This window comes from Symphalangus syndactylus, chromosome 12 (assembly GCF_028878055.3).
Source record: "Symphalangus syndactylus isolate Jambi chromosome 12, NHGRI_mSymSyn1-v2.1_pri, whole genome shotgun sequence".
Classification (NCBI taxonomy): Eukaryota; Metazoa; Chordata; class Mammalia; order Primates; family Hylobatidae; genus Symphalangus; species Symphalangus syndactylus.
In genome coordinates, this window is record NC_072441.2 from 98,714,504 (window position 1) to 98,735,434 (window position 20,931).

At 45.0% G+C, this 20,931-nt stretch overlaps 1 protein-coding gene across 4 annotated transcripts in view; it reads left to right on the forward strand.

Moving 5' to 3' along the window:
- Positions 1–11,689: 11,689 nt before the first annotated feature.
- The window catches only part of PRRX1 (paired related homeobox 1), a 77,769-nt gene continuing 68,527 nt past the window's right edge, over positions 11,690–20,931 (forward strand). For 2 of the 4 annotated variants that reach the window (XR_010117617.1, XM_063627259.1), the window contains exon 1: positions 12,141–13,924. Coding sequence is in view for 3 of the 4 variants with exons in the window: in XM_063627259.1 (XP_063483329.1) it covers positions 13,684–13,924 (241 nt within the window). In the remaining variant the exon portion in view is untranslated. Of the gene's footprint in view, positions 11,831–12,140; positions 13,925–20,931 lie in introns of those variants that run through there. The other 2 variants (XM_063627258.1, XM_063627260.1) reach the window with 2 other exon arrangements.

Consider the following 20,931-nt stretch of genomic DNA (forward strand, 5'->3'; position numbering starts at 1 on the left):
CCATCTTCTGACCTCGTGATCCACCCGCCTCGGCCTCCCAGGGTGCTGGGATTACAGGCGTGATACACCACGCCCAGCTTTTTTTTTTTTTTTTTGAGGAGTCTCACTCTGTCGCCCAGGCTGGAGTGCAATGGCGCCATCTCAGCTCACTGCAACCTCCACCACCTCCCGGATTCAAGTGATTCTCCTGCCTCAGCCTCCCAAGTAACTGGGATTACAGGTGCCTGCCACCATACCTGGCTATTTTTTGTGTGTGTGTATTTTTAGTAGAGACAGATTTTCACCATGTTGGCCAGGCTGGTCTCGAACTCCTGACCTCAGGTGATCCACCCGCCTCGGCTTTCCAAAGTGCTAGGATTACAGGCGTGAGCTACCGTGCCCGGCCGTTAAATTCTGTTTTTAAAGAATCTGTACATTTCTTCTGCATTTTCAAATTTATTTGAATGAAAACATAATTACTCTCTTAAGATGTATTTAATATATAGACATCTGTGTTGATTCCCCTTTTTTTACCCCAATATTGATAATTCATTTTTTTTCTCTTTTGTTCTTTCTTAGACTGGCAAAGAACTTACTGATTTTCTTGGTCTATTTGAAGTATCTGCTTTTAGCTTTGTGGACTTTCTCCATTGTACCTCCTTTTTTTTCTATCTTATTAGTTTCAATTCATCTTTATTGTTTCTTTTATTCTACTTTGTTAGTGTTTAATCTTCAGTTTTTTATGTTTTTGAGATAGATACTTGAATCACAAGTTTTCAGTCCTTTTTTCCCTAATATATCTTAAGACTATAACACTATAAAATCTCCATTACAAATATCCTTAGATGCATTCTATATGTTGGATATGTAGGATTTTCATTGTGTAGTCCAAAATGTTTCTAGCTTCCATTTAGATTTCTTCTTTGATAAATAGTTTACAGAATAAAATAGCTTAATTTCCAAGCATACTGGAATCTTCTGGTTATCTCTTCTGATTATGTCTTTATTTTACACTTGAATTCTAGCTTGAGCATTTAATTGACTAGTTTCAATGCCTTGAATAATTTTGAGACTCATTTAATGGCTCTGCATATATTTGTCTGCCTTAGTCCATTTTCTGTTGCTACAACTGAATACCTGAGATTGGGTAATTTATAACGAAAATAAATTTATTTTTCACAGTTCCGGTGACTGAGAAGTCCAAGGTCTTGGAGCCGCATCTGGCGAGAGCCCTATTACTGGTGGAGACTCTCTTTAGAGCCCCCAAGGTGGCATCACATGGCAAGGGAGCTTATTAGAGACAGCCAAACTGGCTTTAATAACAGACCCACTCTCACGATAATTAACCCACTCCTGCAAACCTATTAATCCATTGATGAGGACAGAGACCTCATAACCCTTTTAAAGGCCCCATCACATTTTAAAGTTCTCATCTCTTAATACTGTTACACTGGAGACTGAGTTTCCATATGAGTTTTGAAAGAGACAAACATTCAAACCACAGTGCATATAGTCATTAACATTTTGGTCAATGTTATCTATGCACTTGGAAAAAATATACATAGTTCATCATAGTTGACTTCAGTGTTCCATATGTGTCAACTAGGCCAAGTATTTTTCAGACCTCCCTTCTTTTTAATAATTTTTTTTGTCTTTTTATGTTATGGAGAAAGATATATTAAATATTCTCTATAATTATGGTTTTGTATATTTCTCCTCTTGGTTCATCTAATTTTTAATATTTATTTTTGGAAGCCACACTAACAGATGCATACAAAGTTTAATTGTAATGTTTTTCTATAACATTCACTTTATTTGTTGTTATTAAATGTCCTTTTTCATGTCTAAAATTGTTTCTTCCTTTTAAGCATATCTTTTCTGGTACTCATATGCTTTGTTTTGCTGATCTTTTCACAAAATGTTCTTCTCATTCTTTTGCTTTTAACTTCTCTTTTTCTTTATATTTAAAGAGTAGCTCTTGTAGCAATCTGTAGCAGCATGATGCTTCTTGTCTTTTAATTAGTGTATTTAGAACATAAGACATTATTGTTAGTATTATTTTTACAGTCAATATTCATTCAGACTTACTGACATATTTGCCATTTATTTTGCACTTCATTTCTTCCTGAATTTCTATGTTTCTAGGTAAAATCATTTAGAAACTGTGTTTAGTGTGAGTTTGCTGGCAGCAAATTATCTCAAGTTTTACTTTGTCCGAAACTATCTTCATTTTGTTTTAACAAAGATACTTTCACTAGGCATAGAACTTAAGGAGGGCAGTTATTTGTTTCCAGTACTTAAAAAATGTCATCCCATTGTCTCTGGCTTTCATTGTTTCTGTTGAGCAGTCAGCCTAAAGTCTTGCTTTTGCTACTTTGAGGCCAAAATATCTTTATTTCTCTGGCCCTTTAAAAATTTTCCTTTTTGTTGTTTGTGTTTTGTTTGTATCTCACCAGTCTTATTATGATGTATGTAGGTATCATTTTCTTCTATTTGTATTTATTCATCTTGTTTAACGAGCTTCTTGAATCAGTAACTTGATGTCTTCCATCAACTTAGGACAAATTTTAATCAAACCCAATTTATTTAAATTTCCCCCATCCTCTCTTTATTCTTCTTCTGAAATTCAACTACATGGATGTTAGATGTTATCCATATATCTATATCTTATCATATATATCTCTTTTTTTTTCTATACTTCTCATTATTTTTGCGCTCTGCTTCAGTCTTTTCTTCTGACCTATTTATTTTCCAGCTCACTAATTCCCTCTTAAGCTGTGTCACATATCCTGATAAACTCATCTCTTGAGTTCTTAAGTTCAGTTTTTGCATTTTTTAGTTCTAGAAATTTCATTTGATTCTTATAGTTGCATGTTTTCTGATGAAATTCTCATTTTATCATTTATTACTTTGATTATGTTAATTAGTTATTTTTTAGTCCATGTCTGCTACCTCCAATATCTGGGCCATCTTTTTCTGTTGTGTATTGTCTCTCCCGGACTAACTTTTTAATACACTAGATTTTTTGGTGCCTTTTTTTGTTATTTTTATCAAATGTTGGACATTTTGTATAAACATTAAAATGATTCTAGGCCAGATGTGGTGGCTCACACCTGTAATCCCAGCACTTTGGGAGGCTGAGGTGGGTGGATCACTTTAGGTCAAGAGTTCAATACCAGCCTTGCCAACAGAGTGAAATCCCATCTCTACTAACAATATGAAAATTAGCCGGGTGGGGTGGCAGGCACCTGTAATCCCAGCTACTTGGGAGGCTGAAACAGGAGAATCACTTGAACTTGGGAGGCAGAGGTTGCAGTGAGCCGAGATTGCACCACTGCACTCCAGCCTGGGTGACAGAGCAAGACTTTGTCTCAAAAAAAAAAAATGACTCATGCTATATTCCTCCAGAGAGGATTCAACCTATCTTGAAAGGCAACAGAGAGACAGATTAGCTCAATCCAATCTGGGACTAAATTCAGTCTTTGTAAGGCTCAGTCTACATGCAATTTTTTTGCATTCATAGGGTGTAGCTTTCCAGGACTTCTAAGAGAGAGCCTGGAGTGTTTCTTATGGATTCTTCTCCTTGACATGAACTTCAGTATTGGTCTCCTTAGTATTGTCAAGTTGCAAAAATCTCTGATTTGCCATTATTCACATTATGTTCTTCTTCTTAGCCTTTTGCCTGTGCAGCTTAATTGGCTAATATCTTGTAGGGGAAAACTGATGTGAATATTGGTCTCATTTGTCTCAGCCTTCCTTCTCTATAAAATCTCATCAATACCAAACTCCAATTTCTTTTCCTCCATGGCCATACAATTGCATAAATCTCTACTGTTCTCCTTTTTTTAAACAAATACTATCTCTTTTTTCAGTCTCTTGTTCTATTCCAAAGTGCTGCCGATAACCCAAGGATAAAAATGGAATAAAACAAGTCTGACTTACCTCAGAGCATCCTTGTCTGGAATATACGGTTTCTCAAGTCTTGATCGCCTTGGCAGGTGTCTGATATTTGAAGTGAGGAAGATATAAATATTTTTAGGTTCTTAAGTTGCTTTTGCAGGGAGCACTACTCTTCTGCGATAAGCTACTACATCATTGCCAAAAGAATTTCTGAACTAACTTTTAGTGAGTATTTATTACTTACCAGGCACTATGTTAGGTCTTACTTACTATCTTACTTTTTTTTTTTTTTTGAGATGGAGTCTGGCTCTGTCACCCAGGCTGGAGTGCAGTGGCACAATCTCAGCTCACGGCAAACTCTGCCTCCCAGGTTCACGCCATTCTCCTGCCTCAGCCTCCCGAGTAGCTGGGACTACAAGCGCCCGCCACCACACCTGGCTAATTTTTTGTATTTTTAGTAGAGACGGGGTTTCACTGTGTTAGCCAGGATGGTCTTGATCTCATGACCTTGTGATCCACCCCCCTCAGTCTCCTAAAGTGCTGGGATTACAGGCATGAGCCACCGCTCCCTGCCTTACTTTTTTTTCAGATGTACTTTGAGCTTCTGAGACTCAAAGTGTGAGACTCAGAGGAACTAAGTTACTTGCTCAAAATTTCTTTAAAGAGGTAGAAGCAAAGAATAAACTTTCAAAGCCTCTAAAGCCTCTAGTCTTTACACCACATTAGGGACAAAGTAGGATGTAATACAGTGTCTGGTAATGGTTAAAGATTAATGGTGAACTACTACTTTATGTCATTTGGTCCAAAATAGAATATAAATGTTGATATCTTTGATCCTGTGTAATAGTTTTTAATGGAGACTGAGATACAAAATAGTAATGAGTATTAGAGAGGTCACTAAATCTCTTTTCATGTTTTGAAGGAAATAATTCTGACTTTTGGCTTAAAGGAGCAGATGATGCTCAAAAGAACAAATCAAGAAAGAAGAAAGAATAAAAGGGTAAGTAGCAAAAGGAAGGGTTTTTGTTTTTGTTTTCCAGTATGTATTTCGGAGATAGGTAGTTTTGGTGCTTTAAATGCAGAGCTGGGTACCAGGTTCATGAAAGACAAAGGTATGTATTGTATAAAGAGGTGAATGGTGACTGAACAAAATGTGGAAATAATAGGTTTGTGATCTGCAAAGTGCTGATATAACACATTATTTTAGATTTTTTAATAAAAGTTAGTTTTCTTATTTCCAGTATATAAATCCTTACTTCTTTTCTGTAGTGATAAAGGCAAGAAAAGAATGTCAGGAAAGAATGACAACTGGAGGTAATGAGAAATGTAACTGGTCCTATATACAGTCATACCTTTTACACTGAGTTCCTCACATACACATTATCTCAAAGCATCACTTTGAGGCTGGAAAGAATAAAAAAGTCTCCGAAATTTTGTGAGATTACTGTGGAGAAAAACTTGAAATAAGGCAGATCCAGGTGTCTCTAACAAGATAAAAACAAGAAAAATTAGGGTAAAATATATACCTAACCTAACAGGTATAAAGGGACAAAAGAAGTTGTGACCAGCTTGGACGTTTACCTGTGAGCTAGCATTATAGGAAAAGTGGAGATCTGGGAGAAAAGAGGGAGACAAGTTCAGAAATTTAGAGATTTATAGAAGGGGAGGAAAGCAGGTAGAGAAGTGGGCTATACTTGGTTCCAGATTTATGGGAGCAGCAAGCCAAGGAAGGTTATCTAATGTGGCACACCCACCAGGTATGCTGTAAATAAGCACCAAAGTCAGCTGAAGGACCGTATGCATTTCAAATCAGCCTAACTTACCCAGGTCCAGAGAATTTTGTATTTGTACTATTAGATTCCATCTCACGTCTGCTTGGCCTGGAAACAGAGCTTCAGGGCCCAAAAGTTGAAGAGCTTGTAGAGGCACCAGCCTAGTCTGGGATCTCAGTTTAGATGTCTTATTCAGGGCCAATAATCTGGTGAGTATGCAGGTTCTCAAATTCTCAGAGTGAGACACACAAAAAAACTACTAGGCATGAATTCTTCCTGCAAAGGAATGAGGGTTGGCATTGGTTTCTCTTACAGCTGTGTGTGCTGCTGCTTGCCTAGAGCCATTCCCATTTTTAAGCATCTAAGTTACATGCATATGCCCATCCTTAAAGGATTTTTCTAAAACAGGAAGATAGCAAGAATTAAGCCTCCTATTATCCTGTGAAGCCCAGAAGAATCTGAGCATAAGGTAAAGAGTGGAGGAAGGGAACAAACATTTGTTGAGTATTGATTATGATAAGGCATTTTTCCTTTATTATCTTTCTTAATCCTCTCAATTGCCATTTGTGGTACATCTGAATCAGCCTAGTGAGTAAGATTTGGGTTCCTCAAGACAGAGAAGTTCTAGTACCTGCATACTCATATTTCCTGAGAGTATCTGGCAAGACACCTGGACTACTAACTGTTGTTATGTTTATATAATATGAACACACTATAAATATAATACATACATATTCACATATAGTGTTGCCTATTCACCTCCTCCAGTATCACTTTATTTTCAGTTCCAATTCCACAAGGATTTATTGGCTATTTTGCATCAGGATTGATGCCAGCTAGATAATATAGGCAGACCACCTCCAGGTGGTCCTCAAAGAGGAAGGAATTTGAGATAATTTCTAGGTTTACTACTGGGGCAAGAGTTTAAGTTTATGTTTCTTCAATAAATGTGCAGATCCAGCAAGGAGATAGCTATCTTTTTTTTCTTCAGAGCTTACTATATGCTAAGCACTGTGATAAATTGATGGCCTGCATTCTTATTTAATTTTCACAAATATATATGGTAGGTGCCATAATTAGCATTATTTGAGAGATGAGTAAGCTGAGGCTTGGAGTGGTAAGTTGCTCAGTTTGCACAAGATGACAGTAAGTAGGTGGACAAGCTTAAGGTTTACATTTTGGACTCATTGACAAACAGGTGGTAGTTAACTGCTATGGTTTGGATATGGTTTGTTTGTTACCACCAAAGCTCATGTTGAAATTTGATCCCTAGTGAGGGCGAGTTGGCGGTGGGGCCTAGTGGAGGTGTTTGGGTTATGGCAGTGGATCCCTCATGAATGGCTCAGTGCTGTTCTAGCATTAATAAATACATTCTTGTTCTCACAAGAGGGAATTAGTTCTCAGGGGAATGGATTCTCATGAAAGCGGGTTATTATAAGCTGGGATGCCCCTAAGATTTCCCTCTCTTCACACATGTCCACTTCCCCTTTTGCCCTCTCTGCCATATTGTGATGCAGCAGAATAGGTCTCACCAGAAGCCAGGACTTGAACTTGAACTTATCCTTGAACTTCTCAGCCTGCAGAACCTTGAGCTAAACAAACCTCTTTTCTTTATAAATGACCCAGCCTCAGGTATTCTTTTTTTTTTTTTGAGACAGAGTCTCACTCTGTTGCCCAGGCTGGAGTGCATTGGCAAGATCGCGGCTCACTGCAAGCTCTGCCTCTTGGGTTCATGCCTTTCTCCTGCCTCAGCCTCCCAAGTAGCTGGGACTACAGACGTCTGCCACCACGTCTGGCTAATTTTTTGTATTTTTAGTAGAGACAGGGTTTCACCATGTTAGCCAGGATGGTCTCGATCTCCTGACCTTGTGATCTGCCCGCCTCGGCCTCCCAATCAGATATTCTTTTATAGCAACATAAAACAGACCGAGACATAACCCATAAAAAGTATGATATCTTCTAAGAACAACCTATTTATTTTGAAAGACAGTAAAATGAAGACCAGAATTCTGGAGAATATAAATATTTAAGGAGTGAGCAGAGAAAAAGGAATACACTATGAAAACCAAAATAAGTGGTCAGAGAAATAGAGGACCAAGAGAAAAATATTCAAAAAAAAAAAAAGGATGCTCAACACTATCAATTATAGCAGAAGCATTTAGCAAAATAAGGCCTGAGGAATACTTACTGCATTTGTAAATGTGCAGGTCACTGATGTCTTTAGCTAAAGCTGCCTCAGTGATATATGCAAAGTCAGTGTCCAGCCAGTGATTTGAGGAGCAGATGGGCTTAATGAAACTATTCTAGGTCCCACCTGAATATATTGGGCTTCCCAGCCTATAACAGAGTAGATCAATTACCAGCTCATTACTTGGAAATGTATTTTTAGTCTGACTTCCTTTGATTATTATAAAATTTCAAAAAAATTCAATGGGGCTATTGGATAAAGAATAGAGCATGGGAGAAATGCTCCTGAAATAACACTTATTATTACAAGAATCAGAATTGGAAGGATAAAAGAGAGTTCCTTTCAAGCCTGACATAAAGACTCCTAAAAACATTAAAATATGGGAACCCTGCAGAATCCATTTTGCATTTGTCTTTTCCCCTGTATCATTGCTAATGAATACGTCTTAGATTGTCAACCATGAGAAGGAAAGCATTTTCATTCCCACAGCATGTTATTTGCCTGAGAGTGGGGTTGTCTTCTTTATGTGTCATGGAACCTGTGACCTGTCACCTAATTATCATGTTAGTTTATTAACATGTCAGGGAGTGCAACCCCTGGTTTCCACCTCACAGAGGAAATTGCTTAGGGTTGGAGACATTCTGCTAGCCAGATAAGGCAGAGTTCTGCCAACTTTCAGTGCCAGGGGAACCCTAGACAGTAATCAGTACCAAACCTGACTATTAACAGGACCACCCAAAGGCACATGGCTGAGAACCAAACCTTTCTCCTACCTTGATCTGATCTATTGTCATGTTCCCTTGCTAGATCTAGCTTCGCTCCCACTTACATAGGGAGGAATTCAAAAACAGGAGTTATTGTAAAGGAGGTAGGGCAGAAGGAATGGTTGGAAAGTGGGTCTCAGATGCTGGAAGGGTCATAAGGGAGAAGTTTCTGGTTAGTTACGTCATGCAGAGCTTCAAACTTCAAAAAATAATAATTGATGGATGGAAGTCAAAGCTAAAGACAAAGAAAGGCCTACACATGTTCAGAGATTTTGAGTTAGAAATTCTCTTTTTCCAGCTCTCTCTCCCACCCCCAAAAGTCACATGGGGAAAGCAAAGTAGTGATTAAGGAACTACAGGGGCAACAGCAGGCTATTCTCCGGGGCCTTCTAAATGCCAGGCCAAGCCTGCCGCCTGCTTGGGAGATGAGTATGTGCTATCCGCCAAAGCTTCAAGTCTCCTCTCCTGACATCTTTCTGCCAGATGGTCGTTCGAATTCTCAGGGTGCTTGGCCCTCCTGGTTCCTACAACGTGAGCCAAGCCCAGAGAACTTTGGTCCATCAGTTTCCCCCTTGGTCCACCCCTCTTGCGAGCAGGACCTGCAACCTGGAGGTCAAGGAGAGGCTAGGAGCAGCGACCTATGGCGCTCTGGGAAGGAGCTCCCGGGCTTGCCTATGGGTGCCTTGGGGACAGCATCACCTCTGGCTTGGAGGGTTTCGGGAGCGCCTTCTCCAGCTCAAGCACGCCTTTTGTCGTTTATGAGGTGAACGCATTATCAGCTCTGTCTTGAATTTCCCTGAAGCGTTATCCCGATATTTTAAAATTGCAATCCAGACTCTCAACAAATTACAAATGTGTGTAAACATAATCAGAGTGTGGATCCAAAACACTTGTAATTGCTAATAGAAAAAAAGGAAAAGAAAAAACCCACAAAGACTTAAACAAGCAAGAAAAGCCGGGGGGGGGGGGCGGTGGGGGGATCAGTTCTGCAGGGTGTTTGCTTTTGTGATTTGCTTCCTAGGGGACCGTCCCAACGCGTCCCGCAGCCCACCCTGCCTCGCAGCTCCCTGCGGTGATGACGGGGCTAGAGGAATCCAGGGCTTGGTCCCTGCAGCTGAGGCCTACGGGATATCTTGGGAAAGAGCAGCCTCTCCCGAGTGGTGAAGAGTTCCTCAAGCCTTCGCGCTCTGGTGACCTCAGCGGAATTCTGAGAAAAGCACTGCGGAACGGCGGGAGAGGGCCCTGCTGCTTGCCTCGCGCCCCCCGGGGACGGCGACTAAGTCCCCGACGCCGCTCTTCCCTTTTCCTGAATACCCTGGGACTCTGCTCCCGAGTTCCAGCTCCGAGGACTCAAAGACACTCTCTGTTCCTCACTCTTCAAAGGCCACCTCCTTTTCTAGAGGTGGGCTCCCCGACCTTGCGCTTCTGGAGCTGCAGGAGCGGTGCGCACAGGTCTGACAAGCCCAGCTCATTGGCGGGTATTTGAGCCATCAGTCCGAAAGACATTTGGGGAAAATATTGCACATAGAAATTCATATTATACATTATGTATATTATATAATATTTTATATATAGTCCATAAATTAGTAAATGTGTGTGGTGTTTTTCTTGAAACCGTTAGCATCCTGGTTGGTATTGGTGGTATTTGTTGATATTAACACGAATGACAAGTGGGTGATTTTCAAGAAGCTCCCGGTCCCTCTAGAGAATGCGTCCGAGTATCAGCGGAGACGACTGCGTATGCCTCCGGATGCCCATCTATAAACTCTCTTGCTTGTGGCTATTCCTTGCTCCCCAACCATATTGACCGTTCACCCGGATAAGGCAATTTCCTCGAAAGGGCGATCTAATGACGCTGACCCCCTAAATGACTGAGGACGCTAGATCTTTAGGGGGAACATCGTGTCTTGGGGATGCCAAAAGTCCCCAGCCCTTACCCACACCTTTGTCACGACCGGCAATTCGGTCTGTGTAGGGGAAAAACAGCAACGTTAAAACGCAACTGTGTAAATGAGGATGGAGAATGCGAAAGGAGGGAGAGGCGAGGAGCTGCTCTATTTCTAGGGAGGTTTTGGGGAGACTGATCCGCTCCAAGGACAAACCGCTGGGAAGGGAAAAACGGCCCACATCGAATTGGATGCCGGGTGGAAACCTCTCTGCGCTATTAGATTGCGTCCAGTACAGCAGATGGCACGAGCACGTGCGGCGCTCAGCTTAGGCTCTCGGAGGCAGCTGAGTTGGAAATCCCGACCGAAGGCACCCACAAGCTCCCACTCTGCGCTGGCCCACCCGCGTGCACGCCCACCCCCCACGCGCGTCCCCTTCGCCCTGGCTCAGAAGCGCACAGATGTTTACTGCTTAGAGCCGGTACCGCTGGGGAGATCGAGCGACGTGCGCGGCGCACAGTGAGGCGCTGGCAGGGCTCTGGGCTCCCGGTCGGGGGTTCGAGCTGCCAAGGGATGGGGGTGGGGGCGGGGAGAGTGGGGGGAGGGCGAAAGACTGAGGAGAGGAGGGGGGAGTGGGTGGACTAATGATGAAAAAGTCTCCTCCATCCCAGCTCCTTAATTAAATGCATGGAAAGAACCGAGGCGAGCACATCTGGTTTCAATCTGCAGCCCTTTGATGGCATCAAATGTTCTTTTCCCAGATCAGGGCTGGAAGTTCTGGGCTAACTATGGCCGTTTGGAGCCCAGAAACCATTCACACACACTCATACCCTTCTTTCTCTCCAATCGAGCCTCTTGGCTATAGGACGAAAAAAAAAGTCTAGCAATCAAGGGAGTGCGGGAATAAGGATGCGTGTGTGTGTGTGTGTGTGTGTGCGCGCGCGTTTAAAGAACATAAAACGCCACAAATAAGCACTTAATATTTTACTTAGTCGTCATATAGTAACTCATTTCTAATGAGACTGTTAAAGCTGTTACCACATTCCAACAGGTCATGAAAAAACTGCTCAGCACCTCTCTGTCTTCTGTCAAGTTAGGGCTCCGCAGACGGACGACAGAGGATTATCCGTAGACTTAGATGGGGGTTCCTCCGCCCCTCTCTGTCCTCCCGCCGCCACAGCCAGGCTGGACGCAGAACCGCACGGAAGCCTCCTCAACTCTTGTCTCTGGGAGTGCTCCTGCCTGCTCCAAGGCATCTGGGCAGCGGGACCCTCTGGGTTTAGCGTCCTCGCCTGGGGAAGCAACCTTGGCCGTACCATAGAAGTTACAAAATTGGCGGGGGTAGGGAGAAAGATTATAATATATTTTTGGAGTCCTTTCCTCCAGTTTAATAAACACGTACTTTTCTCATTGCCCTAGCCCTGGTATTCCTAATGGCGGGGAAAGCCTCAAATAAACTCGGTGCCCTCTAGATCTCCCCAACCTGCCTTTAGTCCTTGCGAGAGGCGTGAGAGAGCTTCCCATTATCATCCCTCTTGTTATTTTTATTACATTATTTAATAGGCTCCCTCCACGGAACCAAAAATAGCCTTAATATGCTTACTTTCTCCCTGTACTCCGCCCAAAACTGTTAGAACAGCAGAAAATGTTTTTTTTTGTTTGTTTGTTTTTTGTTTTTTGTTTTTTTTTTTTTTTTTTTTTTTTTGGTGGTGGTGGGGGGGAAGGCAGAAGGAGAAGAAAATTTGATTGTGATGGTGGTGGATTTTTTTCCAAATTTCCCCACAGCTGTTATCAAAACATGCAAATGAGATTTTCCAACAGGATCTTAAACAAATCTGGAGGAGTTAATGCCGAAGCAAAATAATCAGCACGTTTGAAGTGACTGTGAGTTTCAGTTTGTCTTTTCTCCCCGTGATATTATTGCAGGGGAATGATAATTAGACCTTTAGAAATCCGAAGGGGCTCTCTTGCTCTCTTGCCTCTCTCATTTCTCTTCTCTCGTTCTCTCTCTCTCTCTCCCTTCCTCCCTCCCTCCCTCCCTCCCTCCCTCTCTCTTGCTCCCTCCCTCTCCCTTTCTCTCTAACTCTGATGTTGGCAAAGGGGGTTTTCTTAATCAGACTGTTTTTTGGTCCCAGGGAAAGAAGGAAGAAGGAGATTGTGATGGAGAAAGGGGGTCTGTGAAACGTCAGGCACGGCACAAAGGCTTTGCCACGTAATTACAGGCTCCTATTAAGTAGAGATCTGCCCTCCCAGGGGTCTCCAATTTTCTTGTATTCCCTACAAAGCCTCCTCTGCATGCCAGTTTGTGCCTTTTGAAGTGCCAGAGTGCTTCTTGATCCAACTGAGAAGGAAAAAGGAGCCCAGCAAGAAGAGGGGGAGAGAGAGAAGGGAAAGGGGGGAACCCACCAGCACCCTCCGTCGGACTCTTGAAGCCTTTTTTTTTTTAATTCTTAATTTTTTTTTTTTTTACTCTTTACAAAAAGTAAAGTGAGAATCCTGCTCTCTAATACATCTGCAAGACATCACCCTCTCCTCCTGAAACTTTAGTCACTCCTGAGAATCCACAGGAGTGCAGAGAGGGGGGAACACGTTTTCTTGAAGATGTTTTAAAGCTGGAACAAGCCTTCTTCTGTTGGTGCTTGAACTCTTGCCTGGGAATAACTTTTTTAACCTTTAAAAAAACCATTCACTTTGATTCTTCTCTCCCACCCCTTCTTCTCTCTTCTTCTGTTTGCCTAACTCCCCCGCCCTGCTGGCCTCCGCTTTCCTCTCTCCCCCTTATTATTATTTTTAGTCTGTGTGTGTGGACACTTTTGGAGAGTTGGAAGGGATTTTTTTTCTCCTGAACTGAACATAGGGTGACTTTTTAATATTGTATTTTAGTGTGGATTATCTCTTTGGACTGCGCCGGATTTGGCCTCAGGAAAGCAACCAAGGCTGCGGAAGGCGGCTGGTGCAGAACGCTCTGCTTTACAGAAGGGAGTCCCCCGCCCTCTTTTCCACTTTTTTTTTTCTTTGGCCTTCCTCTCCTTCCCTCCCTCTTCCTCTCTCTCCCTCTCTCTCTGTCTCTCTCTCTCTCTCTCCACTACCCCCCTCTTTCTTCCCCACTCGGCTCCTCTCCCCCCTCGCGCCCACAGCGTTTGGTGTTGATTCGAGCGGGAAGAGGGGGGTGGGTGGGATCGGTGGGGGAGACCATGACCTCCAGCTACGGGCACGTTCTGGAGCGGCAACCGGCGCTGGGCGGCCGCTTGGACAGCCCGGGCAACCTCGACACCCTGCAGGCGAAAAAGAACTTCTCCGTCAGTCACCTGCTAGACCTGGAGGAAGCCGGGGACATGGTGGCGGCACAGGCGGACGAGAACGTGGGCGAGGCTGGCCGGAGCCTGCTGGAGTCGCCGGGACTCACCAGCGGCAGTGACACCCCGCAGCAGGACAGTGAGTGAGGGGCGCATGCCCACGGGGGTGTGTGCCCGGGACAGAGGGCGGGGACCGGTGTAGGGCAGCTAGAGCCCGTCCGGGGCCAGAAAGACAAGGTCTTGGGACCAGGAGAAGTGGTGGCAGACTTCAAAGGAAGGGCCAGTCACAGGGGAAACCAGATGAGAAAAGCGGGTCTCGGCGGAGGGCATAGCCAAGGAGGACGCTGGAGAAAGGCTCCAAGGTCCGGGGACACTCCGAGGCCCTGCGGTCTCAGGCAGGGACTCTGTCCGCGGCGGACTCTCTTTACTTCGCCCAGGCACCGACTCGGTTCATCCCGCACGCGGGCGGCGGGGCTGGGCTGGGAAAAGGTCTTAGCGGGGTGCAGACTCAGAGAGCCAGCGCTGTTTGGGAAAGCAGCTGGTTAAAGATGCTGAGTCGGGTTGGAAGGGCTTCTCTCGGGCAGCGTATGACGGCTTGAGGGAGGGCACCAGGCACAGGGAGCAGGACTTGGCGCTGCTCAGGCTGCACACTCCACACGGGCACCGTAAGGCCAGGCGCGACCGGGAGGCCGCGAGAGAACGCCCGGCCCGAGACGCTGGAGCTGCTCTCTGCCCCCTGCTGTTGCCTCTACCGCAAATGGGTTTGAGACTGGCAGAGTCAAAAGCCCGGCTGACTCGGGAAAACTCAGGCCAAGCAAAGGGAATGGCCTTTACGGGTGAAACCTGAAATCCAGCCCTGCACGATCCCGCACAGGCGAGCTGCATCCGGGAGGCGCGGGCTTCAGTGCGGAGGCCAGTGTCACCTTAGAGGAGCTCTCGCTATTGGCTCTTAAACGTCCAGAAAAGTCCAGTTTCCCTTCCCCATCCTCACCGACCAACCTCGAGACCCATGAAAATCTCGTTTTGCTAGTGCCTTAAAAAGAGACTGCAATTGTATCCCCATGTCCCCAAGTCTGTAACAGACCCGTCACCCTGTTCATCCCAGGTGACATGTGGCCAGATATGTACAGATAGTCCCTCTTCTCGAGGTTGCAAGAGTCTGAACTTAGCTGTAAGTTCTCAAATGAGGCTGGTCGCTTTCTATGTCAGTAGTTGCTGGTTACTATTTTGTCTTCAAATTTGGAAATCGTGGAACCAGGGGGCCCGCCAGCATTCTATGATTTTCACAAAATATTGCCTATTTCAGACTCTCAAAGAATAGACGTACAAATCAAACTGCACATAGAAACAATTGGAAACAGGGCCCGGGCACAGTGGTGGCCCCGCGGGCCACGCTAAAGCAAGCCGCAGAGAGAGCCTCTGGTGTGCTCAGGGCGCCTGGTCTTCACCCTGCTTCCTTAGTTCCGGCCTGGGCACCCCTGGGTGTTTTTAGCTAAAAGCGGCCTAGGGCCGATCCTCCCAATGCACTAGCAGACTGCTACAGGAACTGAATGAGGAAGTCTGGCCTGGACACCAGAGAAAGGTGGCCAACTCTGAGGAATGAAGAACCAGGTGTCCCCAAGTTCCGCATAAAGAGCTAGGCGCAGAGACAGAGACGTTCTGTTTAGGGTTTGGGTGCTTGAGAGGCTGCACCCGCAGCCTTACTTAAGTGTTTGCATAGATACTCTTCGTTCTAACAAAATGCACCGAGAAATACTATGATTGTTTTTAAACGTTTTACTAGGGAAAGTGAAAAATGAAAAAGGTAGAGAGATTCCAGGCGTGGTGGATCAGGCCTGTAATCCTAGCACTTTGGGAGGCCGAGGCGGGCAGATCACGAGGTCAGGAGTTCGAAACCAGCCTGACCAATGTGGTGAAATCCCTCTCCCCTAAAAATACAAAAATTAGCCGGACGTAGTGCCGAGTGCCTGTAATCCCAGTTACTCAGCAGGCTGAGGCAGGAGAATCGGTTAAACCCGAGAAGCGGAGGTTGCAGTGAGCCGAGATAGTGCCATTGCACTCCAGCCTGGATGACAGAGTGAGACTCCGTCTCAAAAAAAAAAAAAAAAAAAAAAAAAGTAGGGAGAACAGCATTTGGTGTAGACTCTAGCTTCACCAATTCTGCACGTCCAGTCGCTTCCTGTTTTGCCAGGACGACTTATTAATTGCAATGTTTACCACTGTTCGGATACTAGAGGCTGGACCCACAGCAGAAAACAGGACCACGAAGAAACTTCTGCTTAGAAGACCAGAGTGGGGCAGGAGAGACTAGATGCTGCTTTGCCCTATGAGGAGGCTGGAGGATGAGAAAACCAGGGCCAAGGCCAGCGGCCTCGGCCAGCCTAGGGAACAAGCCAGCCGTGGTGGCCCTCAGATACTGCAGGGGAAGAGGGATGCAAATTGTACCGGTTGTTTGGCTCTGAGTGGACGCCACTCCCGAGAAGGGAGCTCGGGATTCCTCGTGGCCTTAGAGTGGGTATGAAGCCGGGCTGGCCAGAGGAAGCTAGCTATGGAGCGCACCCGAGCAGATTCGGAGGCGACGCGCGGTGGCTGGGAGGCTGCCCTGGACTGGGGACTGGCTCCTGTGAGACCTGAGCCTGGCGTCTCAGAGGCCCTGTGGAGCACGTGGCGTCCTCAGGAGCACTGGAGGACAAGCTCAGCATCCCAGGCCGAGTTGGGGACTGTATGTCCCAGGAGAAGGGGAGAAGACTCTAGAAACTCGCCCACGTGATACTCGGGCTCATCTCAGAGTTACAATGACTAGAGAGGCCTTGTGGGGAGAAGACCCAGAAAGGAAACTGAGGCTCAGAAAGAGGATGCTCTGCGGAAGCATGATCAAGAGACAGCTTCGGGAGGAGGCCGCAGAAGGCAGAGCGAGGTGATGGGGACGAAGTGACACGCACCTGGAGCTAGGAAAGTAGCCGAGAAACACACACCCACACACACACCCCCCAGGCCTTGCTTCCTAGAGAGATGAGGGTAGTGTTCTAACGAATACTTTGTTGCTTTTATAAGCACTTTTCTCAACCTCTCTTTTCTCTGCTGGCATGAGAATGGGAGGGCCTGATGAGCCTAGGGTAGCAAGCGTCCAGGGGAATCCGCATCCCTAGTTCTTGGGCTCCCATCAAGAGTTGCCAAGAAAGCTGTTGTGAGCTACTTGGAAGTCAGGACTGCTGGGCCTCCAGCCTGCAGTGACAATGAGGCTCAGACTGTGAATCAGGGAAGAGGGGAGTGTCTCGGGAAAGGATGGCTAGAGCAGACTCTCTCCCACCCCCAAAGGGACTCAGGGATGGAACCAGGAGTCTAGCGCTCTTTGTATCCAGCTGGAAGTCTACTCGAGTGGGAAACGACTGTCTCCTGCGGAGAGATGGGGAACATTAAAAAGAAGCCTTTGGCTCTTTTAGCTATATAGAAACAGTCCTTGTCCTTTCTAAATTTTCTCTTCAGCTGAAATTAGCAAAACAAACTCCACTTATACCTTCAATATTAGATTGTTAATTTTGCAAAATTCCTAACTATAACCTGGGCCGAATATAGTTAGAAGGAGTAGGTATTGTCTAAAGTGAGGGCTTCTCCTAGACCCTCCCCACCCGACTCACCATCAGCAATTCTGTCCCTACCCCCACCTTGGTTGATATTCACTACACAGTCCTCTCTGTAGAATGCTTTCTTTCCCTTTTTACTGAGTCCTCCCAGAGTAGCAAATTCTCAACTTCTGGGCTCAAATACATTAAGTGTTCAAAGAAATAGTTCTTTAACATTGTTTGGGATCCAGTGGCTAATGGGAGAGTGTGGAGTGTGAATGGGGGTGGTGGCAGAACGTGGGTAATCAGGGAGAGGAAAGAGGAATAGGTCATAAAAATAGGCAGACCTACTTCAATGAGGACAGTGCATCCCGCTGTCATTTCTTAATCTGAACTTCTGCAAACTCTTTAAAAAAATGCGCCTGCCTTCCACGTTTCCAACCTCTAAATTAGTGAAACCAGATTGTCCTAATAAGACCTTTTGTTGGAAACACATGTAGTCATAAAAAGGTAGACGGAAAGTCAATTAGACACGCGCGCACACACGCACACATTCACAAGCCGGTGCTAAGTGTGCACCCAGCGCAGCTGGCTCCCCGGCCGCGGCGGGATGCAAATGCAAAACAGCGACGCGGGAAATCGATTTGTCACAAAGCGAAAGGTGTAAACGCAGCGCAAAGGAATTGCTTGCCCAATCTACCAGCCACACTCTCTCGGGACCTTGCCCCGCCAACTTCTCTTCGCCAGAGAAACGCCCAGGAGAGCGGGAACATTTTCTAGGGCGCTCCCAATTTGGAATTCGCATCACAGTAATATCAACTTCTAGTCTCAGCGTTTGCAACAACCCTGGCGCCAGAAATTTTCTTATGCAGCACCATCCTGCGACTCTGGAGCCCGTGCTGGCAGTCTAAATTTGAGCTTCAATTATCTCGTTGAAGAGGGGATCCAATGAAATATATAGCTTTAAGGTTAGCCTGGAAACTTTTCTCTTTAGAGAGGTGAAATACAGGATTAAGCGCCTCACTGAGTCCCCAAAGCTGAATGTCAAGGCCAGCCAAGAGGTGGTGATTTCGGTTTATTTTACATGCAGAGATAGGGGCCCGGGTGACCTCCTTCTCTTAGAATTTTTGGGAAATTGATAGTTCAGTGACTCCTACCCACTTTTGGGTGAAGGACGATTTGGAATTTGAAGTGTGGGGAGACAGGCCTGTGAAGTCCGAAGCCCTAGGCTTCGAGTACTCACTGGGGCTCCAGATCCCCCAACTCTGGAATGCAGTGAATACCCACCCCCATGCTTCAAAGCATCTCTCCCATGCGTTAGATGTCGTGCACTCCTGCATTTTGGCTGAGACACCTAACCTCGGTGCACTCAGGTTAGAGCGCCAGGGCTTCAGGCAGACAGCAATGGGTCACACGGGTCCTTATAGTTCCTTCCTTTTCCCAGGAGTGTCATTTTAGATTTTACAACACGAGCGAATAAATCATCTCCAAACCAACAAGATGTCACCTTCAGGCTCCCTGCTGCAAAAAAAAAAAAAAAAAAAAAAAAAAAATCCATTCAGAAGCAGTGATGCCTTTCTATTCCACCGACCCAGCTTTGAATGTCTCTCCCAGCCAGGACCCTTTTCCAAGAAATAGCAACTGTAAATTTTCAACCACGACGATCCCTAGACCAGTCTGATTTTTTATTTTAAAAGGCATGTTTATTTTACAATCCCTCTCCTACACACTGTTTCCCGCTCCATCCATCAGCCTACCACACCACCATCGCAGACCCCTAACTCCTGGAAAACCCTCCTCCTTGGCGGAAGCACTAGGGCCCGCAGGTATCGGATTGTTGCAAAGGTCTGTACGTGCCTGTGCCTGCATTGCGACCCCCAGCTCGCCTCCAGTTCCAAGGCCAAGCCCACTTTCAACCGCTCTGGAAATGTGGATGTATTTTTCCCCCCTTTAGAAGAAGCTATAGGAGGAACAACTTTTTGAAATCGGGAGTGTGTTTGTAGAGACGGAGATAAGGATTGCATTTCGCTTATTTTTCTACAGGTGATGGAAGTGTTTTGGGGGTCAGAGTATCCTCTCAAAGAAAAAGTAAAACGTGGGGGCTCGCATTCTCTATCCAAGCCTTTGTAAGTTTAATTAACAGGACCGTTAAAGTATTCCTTAGAGCTACAGATAAAAAATTACAGGCAATATTTGGATAAGGGGCCAACTCTCCGTGTCCAAACATTTAGAGAACTGCCTGTGAGTGCACACCGTTGTAATCTGATTGGGCGCTCTTTGTCGAATTCTGTGTTTTACTTTGATGCCTTTTGAGTACCATTCCCATGTTTGGGTGTCCTTTAACTCCGTTTACAACAATATATTAATAAAGAGGATGCATATGTCAGCGTTATGTATCCACAAGAATTTGGATTCCTTTAAAATCAAACGGCTTGGTGAGCAGGCTAACACTCAAAACCCAAACAGCAATAATAATATCAGCAAATGGCTGCCATGCCCCCTTTTCTCCAAATGCTGTTTATTCTAAAATCAATAAATTAGGAGATACATTGCAGAGAAACAGTCATCAGTGGTTGAGGGTCGGCAGGTTTGTTTTTCAGGTGTAGATGTTCTTGAGTAATACCTCTCCACTGTGGACTAAATATTAGTAGATTGTCGTTGTCATTTTTCTAATTTAGTGCGGCAGCCTCAGGGAAGTACTCATCCAGACAATTATGGGGTATCGATTTTAACTTTAAGACTAAAAAAAATACCATATTTCACTTGCCTTGGGATTACTTTTCTTGATAAAAAATATCTGGGAAGACGATTTTAGGGCCATGTTAGCGTAGGGGAGGGGAATAAAGGCACAAATGGTGGTTGGTTAAGGAAATTTTATGAAAGAAAATAAAGAAAACATGTCAGAATAAATCAATCAGATGCACAAGTGAGTTAGAGGAATGTGAGGACAACCAGCATCTTGGGGATTTTTCTGTTCCCGCGGTTCTCAGATATAGGAATAAGGGTCTGAGTTATGCCCAGAATACATTCGTCGGGTACTGGATGTCCCAGTCCCTTAGCTGTGCCACGTAATGAAGAAGCTCTAATTCCCGAGAACTTTGGGGCTTATTTTTACCATCATTGAGTCCGCCCAGGCTCAGCTCTCTTACAAAGGGATAAATCTGAAATTCATATATTAATTTGAATCCTCAAGATCCGAGTTATGAGAAAGGGCAAGGGCAGGTTTTACTCCTATTTTGTTTACTTTCACCGAGTTACTGTGAAGTGATTGGAAACTTTCTTAACGGGCAGAGAGAGAATACACGGAAACTCGGATGCAGTAATAAAGTTGACATAGGAGTCGGAACAGGGGGCTCTTTTTGGATCCCACCTTTACTGGGGCTTGAGGTTGTGGAATGGGTGGAAGAGTAATTAACTCAATGAAGAATTTTAACGCTGAAAACAGAGCACACAGTATTTTTGGTTATAGTGGTGTGGTCTCTGCCTCGGCAAAGAAACAAACACCCCCACCCCATCTTCGCAGTTCTCCTCTCTGCTGCACCGACGCCAGGCGCTGCTTCCCGCGGGGTAAATGAGCGGCGAG